This window comes from Wasmannia auropunctata, unplaced genomic scaffold (genome assembly GCF_000956235.1).
Source record: "Wasmannia auropunctata unplaced genomic scaffold, wasmannia.A_1.0 LD334204.1, whole genome shotgun sequence".
Lineage (NCBI taxonomy): Eukaryota > Metazoa > Arthropoda > Insecta > Hymenoptera > Formicidae > Wasmannia > Wasmannia auropunctata.
In genome coordinates, this window is record NW_012028686.1 from 1,728,885 (window position 1) to 1,742,913 (window position 14,029).

At 40.7% G+C, this 14,029-nt stretch overlaps 1 protein-coding gene across 1 annotated transcript in view; it reads left to right on the top strand.

The window, feature by feature from the left end:
* LOC105459218 (protein Wnt-1) overlaps nt 1–12,335 on the top strand; it is a 20,175-nt gene extending 7,840 nt beyond the window's left edge. Inside the window, exons 2-4 of the mRNA XM_011705066.1 lie at nt 582–841; nt 10,640–10,914; nt 11,280–12,335. Coding sequence (XP_011703368.1) covers nt 582–841; nt 10,640–10,914; nt 11,280–11,837 — 1,093 coding nt within the window. The 3' untranslated portion in view covers nt 11,838–12,335. The remainder of the gene's footprint in view (nt 1–581; nt 842–10,639; nt 10,915–11,279) is intronic.
* The last annotated feature ends 1,694 nt before the right edge of the window (nt 12,336–14,029 follow it).

Genomic DNA, 14,029 nt, shown 5'->3' on the forward strand with positions numbered 1-14,029 from the left:
CCCCCTCTCCGGACGAAAGGGCGAATTGCGCACCGCTGGATCACGGGAGTAATTTTACTCAAAGGCTCTTCATTAACACGATCCCTGTTTGAAAACACGTCCTTAACGCTTCGCGTCGTGCCTGCCGCCGTCGAAGCCTCCTGCCTTCGGACATTAGCCGAGCCTACTTCTTCCTTCAACGAAACCCCGAGGAGTTGTCCGAGATGAATAGGGACTTCAGTAGTTGCACTCAAAGCCACTTTCGACAACTTCTTTCTGACAAATTGTAAAGGATGGCGCTCTCAACAAGTTCATCCTTCCATTTATATTCTTCGTTTTCCTCTCTCTTATTTCTCTGTATTTTATACAGTCCAATTTTTTTATTTGTCATTTTTATTATACGCTACTTTAATATTATAATATATTACTATAATATACTATTATATATATATTATATATTACTTCCATTTTTGTTAGTTATTTGCTGTTATAAATAACTTGCCTGTCTTGTAGTTTTTTTTTTTATAAAACGTAAAAAATATAAATAATAATACAACAACAACAACAATCGTAACAGCAATTGTTTTATTTTTATTTTTTAGGGGTATTGCAAAAGCAGGCGAACCCAACAATTTCTTACCGATGTCAGCAGGTTCCATACGCATGGAACCGATCTACGCGAACCTAAGAAGAAAGCAGAGGAAGCTCGCAAGAGAAAACCCAGGAGTATTAATGGCAGTGTCCAGGGGTGCGAACCAAGCTATCTCCGAATGCCAATATCAGTTTCGCAACCGGCGGTGGAATTGCTCGACAAAAAATTTTCTCAGAGGGAAAAATCTCTTCGGCAAGATCGTCGACAGAGGTAAGAAAATTGATAAATCAAGTTCAATAATATATGCAATGGAGAATTGATTATCTGATGGCAATAATTAGAACCATTATTATTAAAATATTTTTACAACAATTTATCAATGCGATTATGTTACTTAACACAACTCTATCCAAGAACATATAATATATAGTCAATTCCGCCGACTATTTTCGTAAAAAGCGTGTTCAAATCACCATCGAAATAAATTTTATTAAAGAAGCCGTAAAAGAATGAAAAATAAGTTCCTTGTTTCTGTGCAAAAACAAAAGTCGCAACAAAATAATGCATAAGCTACTTAATATGCATCTGGCTCATATTTAAAAAAACGATCCATTGTGCCGCGATACAATCATTGTTTCTCTATAGAAATTCACTGGAGACGAGTTTCAACGAAGGAAATTAAAGAAATAAGTCAAATAAGGTACGAAAGAGAGAAAGAGAGAGAAGTTCGATCACGACCGTTAAGATCGCGAGTGACAAATCTGTCGATTTGCTTAAGCCAATACGGGCTCGGGATGTCTTGTAACACTCGGTAGATTAAGTAATAAGGTCGTCATCTCGTCATCGCAATGCGTCATCGCTAAGCGAACGGACACCTTTAAGATAAGCCGTGGATTTTTCAGCGGATGTACAGCCAATTTAAAACGACATCATTGGCCTCTTATCTGGCCGAAAAGCGTTATTACTTCGAATGGATCATATTTAACTTTACTTTATCTCGATTATACACAATTATACAATGAAGCTTACTTACGGATTTACTTATTGTGCTTACGAGAGTTTATATAACTTTTATATAAACTCTCTGTATTAAAGATCTCTTATTAAAGATGAAACGTAAATTATAATATAGACTGTACAAAATTAATAATTTCAAGACGTATACCTAAATTGTAATTAAATATCAAAATAAGTGATACAAGATGAAACAAGCAGTGTTTGTTACATAAATATAAATGAGTGATTTATATATGAGAAACACTATTAAATAATAATTAACTATATTCGCTGAGATATTAGGTATTCTATTGCTATTTAAAACCATGATCGAACACCCGCGGTGCTTTCGTCAAGGCGCATTAACATCTCATCCGAATGCGAACGATCACATAGATCGAGTGCAGAGCGCGAAGGCTCGAAGTCGTCATAGGGTTAGAAGGACGAGGGCCACGGTGATGCCACGATGAGGAGAGAAGAGAGGACAAGGGGGGGGACTTTAGGAGGCGTGCCCTTCGTCCGAAGGCCCCGGGCACGTGCCCTCACCGGCCAGATGTATGTTTTGCAACCTGATAATGGACCTTCTCGTACCAGTTCTGGCTCCCCTGCGGCTCTTTTAGATCTCGTCGAGGCGATTGTAAGCCGAGCTTTTTCGCTCGAGCCGCTCCCACCCCATTATGTCGAATGTCCCCATATGGCCACTTAGTAAAACTAAAAGAAATACACGGCGCAAAGAGAGAGAGAGAGAGAGAGAGAGAGAGAGAGAGGAGGAGAAGGCAAAGAAAGGGGTAGAGAGCGAGAGAGTAGCGCGCGCGTTATTTTCACGAGCCTGTAACACGCACGCATCGACGCCCAGAGACACGTTTCGTTGTTGCAACATTGCAACACGAGACGGTCGTAACGTCGCGATGGGGTGACGCCGGGATTGGCGGTTAATATACGAGATGTTCCCTCTGGTGTGTCTGCGACACCGGCATCTAGTTGCAGATATTATAGATTCGTATCTTCCGTGTACAATAACACTCGGCTTCCCCTGATTTCCGATTCACCCTCCGATTGTATTCACTCTGTGCTGTTACTGCACAGCGCATTTGTCGCGCGCCAACGTACTAAAAATGATTAACTATTCAATCCGTACCTTCAGCACCTTTGTACCCTGAGGTTACCTTTATGGTTAACAATTTGGCAAACTTCCTGACCTTGCTGTTTTTTTAAGTATCTCTTTGATGTTATTGAGTATCATATAGAATTTATGGAGTTCTCATTCGTGCCAAATGTCTTCACTCTCTTGCGAGATTTTTACGAAACCGTTCGTAAAAAATTAAAAGCCGACTTGTACTTAATATAACATTCAGCGTATATAATATCTTTGCGTCAAAAGTATTATTAAAGAGTTATACACTCCCATGTGCGTTATTACCTACTTTGCGGCCGTTAAGGGGATAAAGACGTGGCGCGGCGGCTATTAGAAATTCTGTAAATTGAGCGGGCGTCACGGTAACGCGCGGCATTTATATGACACCTGTAAACGAAAAAGCGAGAGCGCCATGTGGCGTCCATAACGCTTGACGTGTTAATCAAAAGCCCCGAGAAGGCCACTCACGGGATAATAACGCCGGCGGGGACGAGAATCCGTTTTTACATTCGCTTCGCACTTCTATGACACATTGTTCTGTCGGGTCCGGATAGAAAATGATTATACGTGTGTGAATCGTGAGATACAAAGGCGCGTCACGCGGTTTAAAGATCGATCGTAATGTTATTCCTGTCAAGATTAAATAATCATTGTGAGAGGTATTAATTTGATGCGCGCGGAAAACCTGTCATGATTACGTTCGCCATTCTACGTGCAAAATAAATAGAGTCTACACTGTTAGATCTATTGTGTCAAATTTAACCTTATTTAAGTCCCACTGCTCCTACTTAATAAATAGTTATTTTTAACTAAAACAATATAGTTACTTTTAAATAAAACAATAGAATTTAACCCAAATTTAGGTTAAATTTGAACTGTTTTAAATTATTTACTCCATTGTTTTAGTAAAAAATAACTATTTATTAAGTAGAAATTTAAATGGCAACTTAAATAAGATTCAGTTTAACACTATAGATTTAACAGTGTAGTAGGTGCCATAGAATATTTATGCGAATAAGCAAAATTTAAGCACAAATTCGCGCTTAAAGTTAAAGAAGCTAATCGGAAAGCGACGCTCTTGCGTGTTTCTTTATATTCTATATAAAATATAGTAGATCCACGCAAATATGCGTGTTAACTAATTGATTTTATTTTTGCACGTAAAAGTTATAACAAAACTCAACAGTTTTATAACAGATTATCGTAAATTACAATTAATTTCAATTTATACGTTGCCTTTTTCCATTTTCCGTAACAATCTGCAAGGATCATTCGCAGCTTCCTGCACGAGACGGAGCCCTCGACCTTTCACCTCCCGTCTTCATCGCCCTGCACGAGCGCGGACCAGTTTTCTCCGCTCATCTCGCTGCCGCTCTCGTATATATCTTCTTTGTCCTCGTACGGATCCTCTCGAGATTTGATCTTCACGGTGGTGCTGGCATAAGGGAAACGCAGATCGCTATCAACTACCGGTAATGCGCTCTCGTACTTGTCGCACGTTCAAGGATGAGGAGATCAAAAAGGGGGAGGGGGGGAGGAATCCGGAAAGAACTCGTAGTCGAACACCGGCTTAAACGGCCATTTCCGGATTATCACCATACTCAAACTGTGTCCACAGTCATGTCGGAAATACAAGCTGTGAAAGTAGGATGGCGACATGCGCAGATTTTCAAGCGGGATAACACGAGTCTATTGGGTCGTATCGGTCTCACCAATATCACCGGGTGTTGCGTGACGTTCCGTTGCAAATATACATATTCATTGCTGTAAGAAACGGAAAGTCATGTTAGAGATCCACGTTATACGAAAAAAAAATTCATATATACATATTGAGCTGTTAATTGAGAAATATAAGTATACTATATATAAGTTAGAGGAGATAAGATACTCTGTATGGACGTTAATTTTCTCGGCGCGCCAATATATTATTAAGTACAGAACAAGTTGTCAATCCACGGTGGAATTTCTAATATAATCGCGCGAGTAAGACGGTCTTTTAATGTATTCAATGTGTCAGTGTGGAAACGCACAATTAGCGATTCGATAAAAAATCGCGACGTCGATTAATATGTATATACGATCCGGAACTTTTGTCGACAGGTAACACGAGAATTGAATATATACGACATTTGAATTTAAATAATGTATAATCACACGTATTGCGTATGTAAGAGAAAAGTGGATGGAATTAGTATACCGAGCCGGGGGATCTGAGCCGCGCGCGAGGAGAACTTTCGGGAGACTCTCTCTCGAACTCCGGATACTTTTGGTTGCGTTTGTACTCGATATTATAGCTGGTAGTGAGTGCGTTCGCGGCCTGTAATCATTTCGCCGCCAAGAGCCACCTACCGCATTCGTACCCTTGCCTTCCACCGTTTGCCATCCCGTTCCTTCTCCCGGCTCCTCTTCTGCTCCTTTCTCTCGCGGCTTTCTCCCGTGCCCTCCGCGTCTCTTTCTTCTCTTCGGCACACACCGTGCCTCGCAAAAGCAGGCCTCGCAGGCCTAATTGCTCGGTAAACTGCGAAGACTCCGCCGCATCGGGCGCATAATACTGTCTCGTCCTCTCCCGGATTATTTTTGACGGTCATAGCCGAAATCATTCGGGTCGCGGAAAAAGAAAGGAGCGACCGCGTCGCGTCGGTGACCGACGGAATTCGTTCGTGTACGCGAGAGTTTCAATTTAATTCGAAGGAGATTAAAAATAAACTTAAAGAACAATGATTTAAGAACTGTAGATAATAAAATTTCGCGTGTAACCTTTCAATTTAATTCAAAGGGGAATAAAAATAAAATTAAAGAACAATGATTTGAAAACTATAGATAATAAAATTTGGTATGTAACCAGTGTGGAATGACGAATACAAGAATGTTTTCAATCTTGATCAACACACATAATATGCAAATAATCATCTTTCTCCCCGGCTATGCTCTATCAATGAGGCAACCAATCAGCGAAAGAAGTTCGCGATTAGTTACGGGCCTGTACCCTATCCCACGAAATGACGTTGCAGCTCTCCGCGCGGTTTGCATTTCGCCTTCATGATTCTATTATAGCACGAGCTCTAACAGAAGGCAAATTGTAAGGCGCGAGAAAAGGAAGAGGCCACAAAGAACTTCCATGATACAGAGCGGAAATCCGTAACGAATTTTAAATCCTTTTTACCAATTAATTACGTTATTCCGGAAAGATACACGTTATACAACAGGATTAAAAACGAAGTCTTTTTTTTTATGACGGATTAATGCATGAATACGCGCAATCTAAATCGCGCAGATATTTCTCGATATTTCGTCAAAAAAGACGGACGAACATTCGTAATCTTATCTTCTTCGTAAATCCAGATAGACGCGAAGTCGAATTCCGAATTCCTTCACCGTGACATCGACGTAATCGGCCGTTTACAGGATAAATTCAATCAATATCCGTCCCGGTGTGTGCTGCGGCTCGGACGCGTCTTATATGGCGACATCAGGCGCTTTTTGCCACGGCCATAAATCGCGACCTATGATGGGCTACATGTGTCGACGGCACGCCACGGTTTCTTGCGAAAACGTGAGCCGCGACCCAATGGGCCCCGCGTGATTTTTACATCTTGTTTGCTTCCACGAGGGCCCGAGCAAGCCCGCTCTCGTTCCCGCGGGTCTATATGGCGCTCCGTGTTATTCCGCGGTCTTCGAGTTCCTCAGGACTGTCCTGCCTGTTCTTCGCTTCCCTTCGCCTTTCTTATTTTCGAGCCTGGCCGAGTTGTCGCCGCGATCATTCGTACGGTTCTCGTCTCGGAGGATAACTTCGTCGCCGCACATCGAGGAACCTCGTTCGCGAATACGTTAAAGATAAAATATAAAGATAAAAAGTTTTTTTAGCACATAAATTTTGTAACATTTCGAAGATATTATATCTAAAGTATTAATTATTGAGACTGTTTTAAAAACTGTAATGATATATAAACTGTATAGACTGTTTTAAAAAATGTAGTGATATAAAAAATGTTGATATTATCCTCGTTTATGTAAATCACGTTCTTGAATAAACAACTTAATTATCTTGTCAATTAAAAATCTGCAGTCTATTAAAAACAAAAGCCAGTTTTTTTTATAGCCAATCTTTCAAACCTGCATTTTTCTTTACAATCGACATTTGGAGTTGCTGAAATGGCAATCTCTGTCTCAGCGCAAGTAATAAATCCATCTTTCCGTTCTTTACAACGTTCGTAATGAATCATTGTAAGCGGTTTTACGTCCAGCCTATCACTTGACATCACGGGCCATCATCTCATGTCTAATAGCTGTATTACGACACATCTACATAAATCATCACGTCGCCGATATCGTCGTCGGAGACCACCATCGCCAGTACATCGTTTTAGATTCCACGCGTAGGTGGTTACACCATAACTCGTTCTGTCTCCTGACAGGTACTCGGGCCGCGACAGTAGCAATAATTCCTAACGATTTTATCTCCGTGGAATTTCAGCCGAGACGCAAATGTCCCTCGTAAAGATGCGCGACGATGCCGCTTAGGACAATCTCGAAAACGACGCGGTCGCCGAGATCGCGGCTTTTTGCTCTATATGCTTCATCGAGACTCTACACTGAAAGACCAACCGTTCGTCTGACTGCATAAATTGACGTTTCATAATGAAAGACTCGTACTATTATATATATAAAATTATATATACATATATAGATAAAATTTTCTCCGATTCAAAGATTTATTAAGTACTTCTGTAAATTTGAGAATACAAATTTAGAATACTTTTTACACAAATACCGATACATTTACAATTTTGCAACAATTTCTCATAATAATTTAATATAATAGCACTTTGACGCGTTTATTACTTGTATACATCGGTTTCAAAATAATTTTAAAAATTTGATATAAGATAGAATTAAAATCTTTTCTTATCATTAATAACACATTAATAAAAAATTTGGCGATGCATATATATGTATATCTAAGAGGAAAAAATTGTTCCATCTATATTTTAATTTTCACGAAGAGATTTTAAAGCTACGCGCTTTGAACCCAAAATACTTTGAATCTGTCTATCACTCTTAACACTGCCAGGTCGTCAGAGACAGGTTCCAAACCAGTACGCGAGTGCGACCAAGGAACTCCCATCGATGTGTGCGCGCGTGTTTACCCTGCGGGTACACTCTGACTGCGCCTCCAACTTGCTCATACTATTTGAACGAGTCGATAAAACCGCCGTCGAACTATTTATCGTACGCGGAACAAGCAAGAACGGTGTACTCGCCTCGTCGAGGGCAAACAATCGCGGTACCGGGATTATCGAGAGTCGCGCTTTTTATCCTTCATCTGAACTTTCCTCGCACCGGATCTTTCACCGCATTCTTTCCTCTCGCTTCTCATACATTTTTCTCCTTTCCCTCGCTTCATTCTTCAACAACCTCCTCGCGCACGTGCCGATAACAGCATATTTCCGTGCCTTCGAGAAACAAGACCGCGAGACTCGCTTATCTGCGAGTGACGGTCCGATTGTTTGAAAATCGTAAAACCCGTAAAAAAACCAAGAAAAATCGAACGGATTGGTTTCCACGAATTACAAAATCCACGACGAGGCAATGAGTTCATCGAGGGCGTTCGCTGCGAACGATTAACCGCGTTCTTAACACGTGAAAGACATGATTCAACGAGCAACTATGCAGTTATGTGAACACGTCGATACGGCGTGTAGCTAAAATAAAAAAAAAAGAAAAGAAAAATAGCAATCCGTTTTTACTTTGCAGCAAATCTTTTTTGTTCTCTTCTTTTTATCCTGCAACAAATCTTTTTTGCTCTCTTCTTTTTATCCTGCAGCATATCTTTTTTATCCTCTTCTTTTTATCCTGCAGCAACTCTTTTTTTTTTATTTCTTCTTTTTCCTTCCTTCCTTTTTCTCTTCTAACATAGATAAAAATGTACACATAGAATACAGATAAATAACGCGAAACATCGGAATAACATAAATTGCATCAATAACAGTATATGACAAAATTTATTTCCTTCAAATAAAGAAACTTCAAATAAGGGACAGGGAAAGAAATAAATATACGTGCGATTTTTTTGTATTCCAATAACGGTAGGAAATTCTTACAATTGAATAGTTTCGTTCACGACATGCTACATTATTAGTAACTGCTATGTAAAAACACGTAGCAATATCTCTTCCTATATCTATTCTACAAATTGACAGTTAGCTTTTCCTTGTTATTTTGTGACACTTTCATGCTCTCGCTGTTAGTTTTCAGAATTAAGAACGTCTCGTCTAGAAGGCAACGCGATTACGAACGGTGTAATCCATTCAGTCATGGTAGTCTGACAATGTGATAAATAATATCTGGAACTGATCGAATTTAGGATGAGAGAGGAAATGGGGCGAGGATTCATACCGTGACAACGAGCCATGTAACGGCATAAATCTTTTTGCTTTTCTTCAACGCACCTGCCCTCTCACTTCCGCCAACGTGCATTAAAATTAAGGAAAAATCATGTCGCTCATTTTTCTCCTTCTTCCTTTTCTTTCACGATTTTGTTCGACCGTGCTCTATCTATTGCTCGCTACTGTTAAGAAAGGAGCTCAAGATGTCACTGTCATGCATCACTGTAATGTAACGTAAAAGACTCGTAACGAATTTAGAATTTCGAGCCGAGGATGGTTCGTTGCGGATGATCATCTGGTTACCGGTTGTGCTCACCCTTGGCCCGTCATTGAATCGTTTAACGTCTTATTTTCGTTCAATTCTTCGGATTCTATCATTTCGATACGCACGAGCATTTAATCGGTATAGAAAAGTTACCCATCGACATTGTGATCGATCACTCCAAAGATTGGATAGCTTATAATTGGTAGAATAAATAGAAAATAGTACAAACTTACTAATATCATAGGCTTATTTCTCTATACATCATTCAATAGTTCGCTTCAGGTATGATATAATTATTATTTGATAAAAAAATATCGCGCATATAAAAACTTATCTAATAGAATTATCTTATCTAATAAATATATATGTAGGACATATTATTTATTTATTATTATTATTAGAAATATATGTATACTTCTCTCTCTCTCTCTCTTGCTCTCTGTAAAAATACATAATTATATTAATAATTATATTTTAATTAAGTAAAGAAATGTTTATTATAACAAAAATTAATTTAAATAACTTAATGTGATTTTAACTTAAAAATGTAGAACACCATGTAATATTTTTTCACTAATGGGACAATGTAATGTTGTCTTGGAAGGGTGCGAGCTCGCGATTTATGAAATTGTTTCGTCCGCTCTTCTCTCGCGCGATATCTTCGCCGACATAAAAGAAGCCGGCGCGCACCTGCACCTTATGCAGATAAGGTCGAGGTGCTTCAGGTCAACCCACTCAGGGTTAAGGTCACGTACCGTCTTTTGCCTCTCGCTCTCTCTCTTTCTCGCTCTCTCTCTCTCTCTCCTTCCCTCTCTTCTTCTTGTCGTTCTCTCTTATGGACACTCCTGTTCTCCTTCGCTTCCACCTGCGAGGACTTCTCGCACAGGTAGTTTCTCGTAGAGAATTGAGACGTTGCCTGACGTCACCACTCACCTCCTACGCGACCAAACACTGCGAAAGTTTTGTCAGCACTTCTGGCGAGTAGAAAAATATTGATATCTAGAAAAAAAATAATATTTTATCACGGAGGAGGGAATCTATTACAGTTTTAATAAAATAATTACTATAATTACTATTATTAGTATTAATTTTTATCAGAAATATTATACAATTAGATAAATAATATTGAAAACTGAAAAACTTAACGATACAATATTTACGATAAAAACAATACTACATGTAATAGTTGATTTTGCAGAATTTAGAACTGTATATCTCGTGCGCTCAACAGAGAATACGGTTTCCGACACGTCGCGCATCGTAAATTTTCCGTGATCTTCTTACAGGATGTCGAGAGACCGCTTTCATCTACGCCATCACAAGTGCGGCAGTTACTCACAGTATCGCTAGGGCATGTAGCGAGGGCAGCATTCAGTCGTGTTCCTGCGACTATACTCACCAATCACGTGCATCATCCGCCGTTCGAGATTGGGAATGGGGTGGTTGCTCGGATAACATTGGATATGGCTTCAAGTTCTCTCGCGAATTCGTCGATACCGGCGAACGCGGTCGGAATCTCCGCGAGAAGATGAATCTACATAACAATGAAGCCGGCAGAGCAGTAAGTTTCAATTTCTAAAAATCATTTTATTTAAAAAGATAAAAAGAGAAACAGGGTAATAATTAACCTGTTTCTGCGTGCTGGCTTCTTTTATGCCGGTGCAGTCCAAAGTTCACCTAAAATATTTCATTTATTGTGATCTAAATTCAGATTAAAAAAATGTTTAAATTCAATCTTGATGTTCGAGATTCATATTATACATCCTACTGTATTATGTGCTGGTGTATTTGTAAAACTGTTTTGAACGAAATAACAAATCCGCAATAAGACACTTTTCGCGAGACGAGAAAGTTAAAAGTATCATGAATATTATTAATTTTAATTGCAAAGAAAAATTACAGGACTTCGCCTCTCTCTCGTTACAGCATGTGACTTCAGAAATGCGTCAGGAATGCAAGTGCCACGGCATGTCCGGCTCGTGCACGGTGAAGACCTGCTGGATGCGGCTGCCGCTTTTCCGCGTGGTCGGCGACAATCTGAAGGATCGCTTCGACGGGGCGTCCCGGGTAATGGTCAGTAATTCAGACCGCGCGCGCATCAACAACAATGCCATCACCAGCAACTCGGCGAGCAACTCCGTGCACCAGCACCGCGACGGCCTCGGACGCCGGCATCGCTACAACTTCCAGCTGAAGCCGTACAATCCGGAGCACAAGCCGCCCGGGCAGAAGGATCTCGTTTACGTGGAGCCGTCGCCGCCGTTCTGCGAGAAGAATCCCAAACTCGGCATCCTGGGCACCCACGGGCGGCAGTGCAACGACACGAGCATCGGCGTAGACGGCTGCGACCTGATGTGCTGCGGCAGGGGCCACAAGACTCAGGAGGTGACGGTAATCGAGAGGTGCTCCTGCACGTTCCACTGGTGCTGCGAGGTCAAGTGCCAGGTGTGCAGGACGAAAAAGACGATACACACATGTCTGTGAAAAGAGGGAACCCGGTCGTGAGATATCTCGTAATATCTTTATAATCTTCGAGGTAACCTTTCGTGCAGGGTTAAACGATCAAAGTTTAATTCGAACTTTCTCTGTTTTCGCGGTAACCCCCCTCCCCCTTGCATAACGATACGTTGAGGAATTCAAAGGATTGAGACTACTCTTCTTTTTTTTTAACTCAAGAATCCTCGTAGTTTCTTTCGTGGACGATCGACGGTCTGTTTCTGCGAGAGATCCCGCCGTGGGTCTTGCCGGACGGGGATCGAAGTCGTCGTGGAGTCCCGCGAGGAACTCGCGGAACCTCCTCGTCTCCAGTATTACGCGAAACGAACGAAACCACATATATTTATTACGTCGCGTCGCGCGCGTATTAAAGACTGAGATGGTGAGAAGCGTTCGTGCGATTGTAGGTTTTTAAGGCTTTAAGATAGGCAAGACTACGGGATGTGCGGGAAGGGATGTGTGCGGTAGAAACGGTGTAAATACCGGTGTAAATGCTAGCGTAACACCGGTTCGCTAATCTCGCTCTATTCACCGTTGGAGATCAGACTGATCTATCCGCAATTCCCGTAATAAAGGACTCCTCTGGCATCTTAGCTGTGACAGTGTCATATATGGTAGAAAAAAATAATTTAAGGCTCCTGCTATCCGCATCTCTCATTCGATTGTTATGCCGGAGACATTCCGGTAAAATTATTATCCCCGCTGATAACAATTCGAATTCAATTCATTGCATCTCTTCATACATTAATCAAATTGGCTTGCTTCTCCGCTGTTGATCAGAGGGCTATTCACGATAAGTAAGCTGATGTATGAAGAAGCCTTCAATTATTTTAGCCTGCTGCATATGAGGTCTTCGTTTTAAGTGACGTTCCATTGGCTAGCAACGCGAGCATCGTGGTCTCGCGAAATTATTTATTTTAATGGTGTCCTCTTTATACTTTAGACACTCGCTCCCTTGGGGAAACGGGCAATTTCGTATACAGATCGCACATATTTGTATATAAATAAATTATAGCGATATATTTTGCAGCAATGCGAGCCAATCGGTGGCCAATATATTTTCTCCGTAAGAAACTATTGTAAATACAAGTAGATTTTCACACGCGCGACGAAGACGAAGCCCCACATTGGGAGTGGTAAATTATTTTTATAACTTTTTCATATATCCCTCTTTTTCCCTTCTATCTTTATCGAGTAGCGGGATATCGAGAATCCCATCGGTATAAAAATACCTTTTGCCAATGCTGGATAAAGAGATTATTTCTCGAAAGAGAAAATTCCAATAAACGAGGTAATTCCAATGTTGTGCATAATAGATGTATTAATTATTGCTCGTAATTTATACAAATAAACGTATAAGAAGATTAAATAAATAACGAAATTAAAATCTCTGATTATATTATTTTTATATCCTATCTGTTCCTCTCCTAAAAAATTATAAAAGTTCTTTCTTAATTAATTAATTTTAAACAAGTAATTGCATCGATTTATCAAGTAACGTAATAAGCATCAATAATTATAATCCATTACATGACAATTTATTTTGCATCTAACATTTAATGAAAATATAGAAATCACAATATATAAGTAGGTATATTTTATTTATTAAACAATAAAGCAATAAATTAATAATCTTTGAATACAACAATCTGATGATAATAGCTGCCTGTCATGACGTGTTCGGAATAAGAGCGATAAATTTTGGTTTTATAAAGAGCTCCCGCAAAAGCGAGGTTCGAGCGCTAGAGCTCCTCGATCGCGGATCTCCGCGGATGAAATGTACGAGCAATCCCTCGAACTTCGGCCCCACGGTCGACGCGCCGCGCCGTGTGTGTCGCAGGACTATTCAATATTTTCCCATTACACGATGCGCGCCGCCGTCGACGTACTCCCGCGAAATATAGCCAACTGGTTCCCCAACTGGACGACTTCATAATTCCTGCGCCGAGTGAATGTCGTGGGAGGCCCATGCCCCGAGGAGGACTGGTTCGGCTCTCCTCATCCTCCTCTCCTCTTTCCCTCCCTCTCCCCTTCCCACCATCCCCTTCTTGCCCATCCTCCTTTTTCTCATCGCGTTCTTTCTTCCTGCATCTCTGCCTTCCACCGTTTCAGCGTTCAGCGAATGCTGCACGCGATGATAACGAACGCAGGAATCCCGCAGGAATCTCCGCGCGGGATAA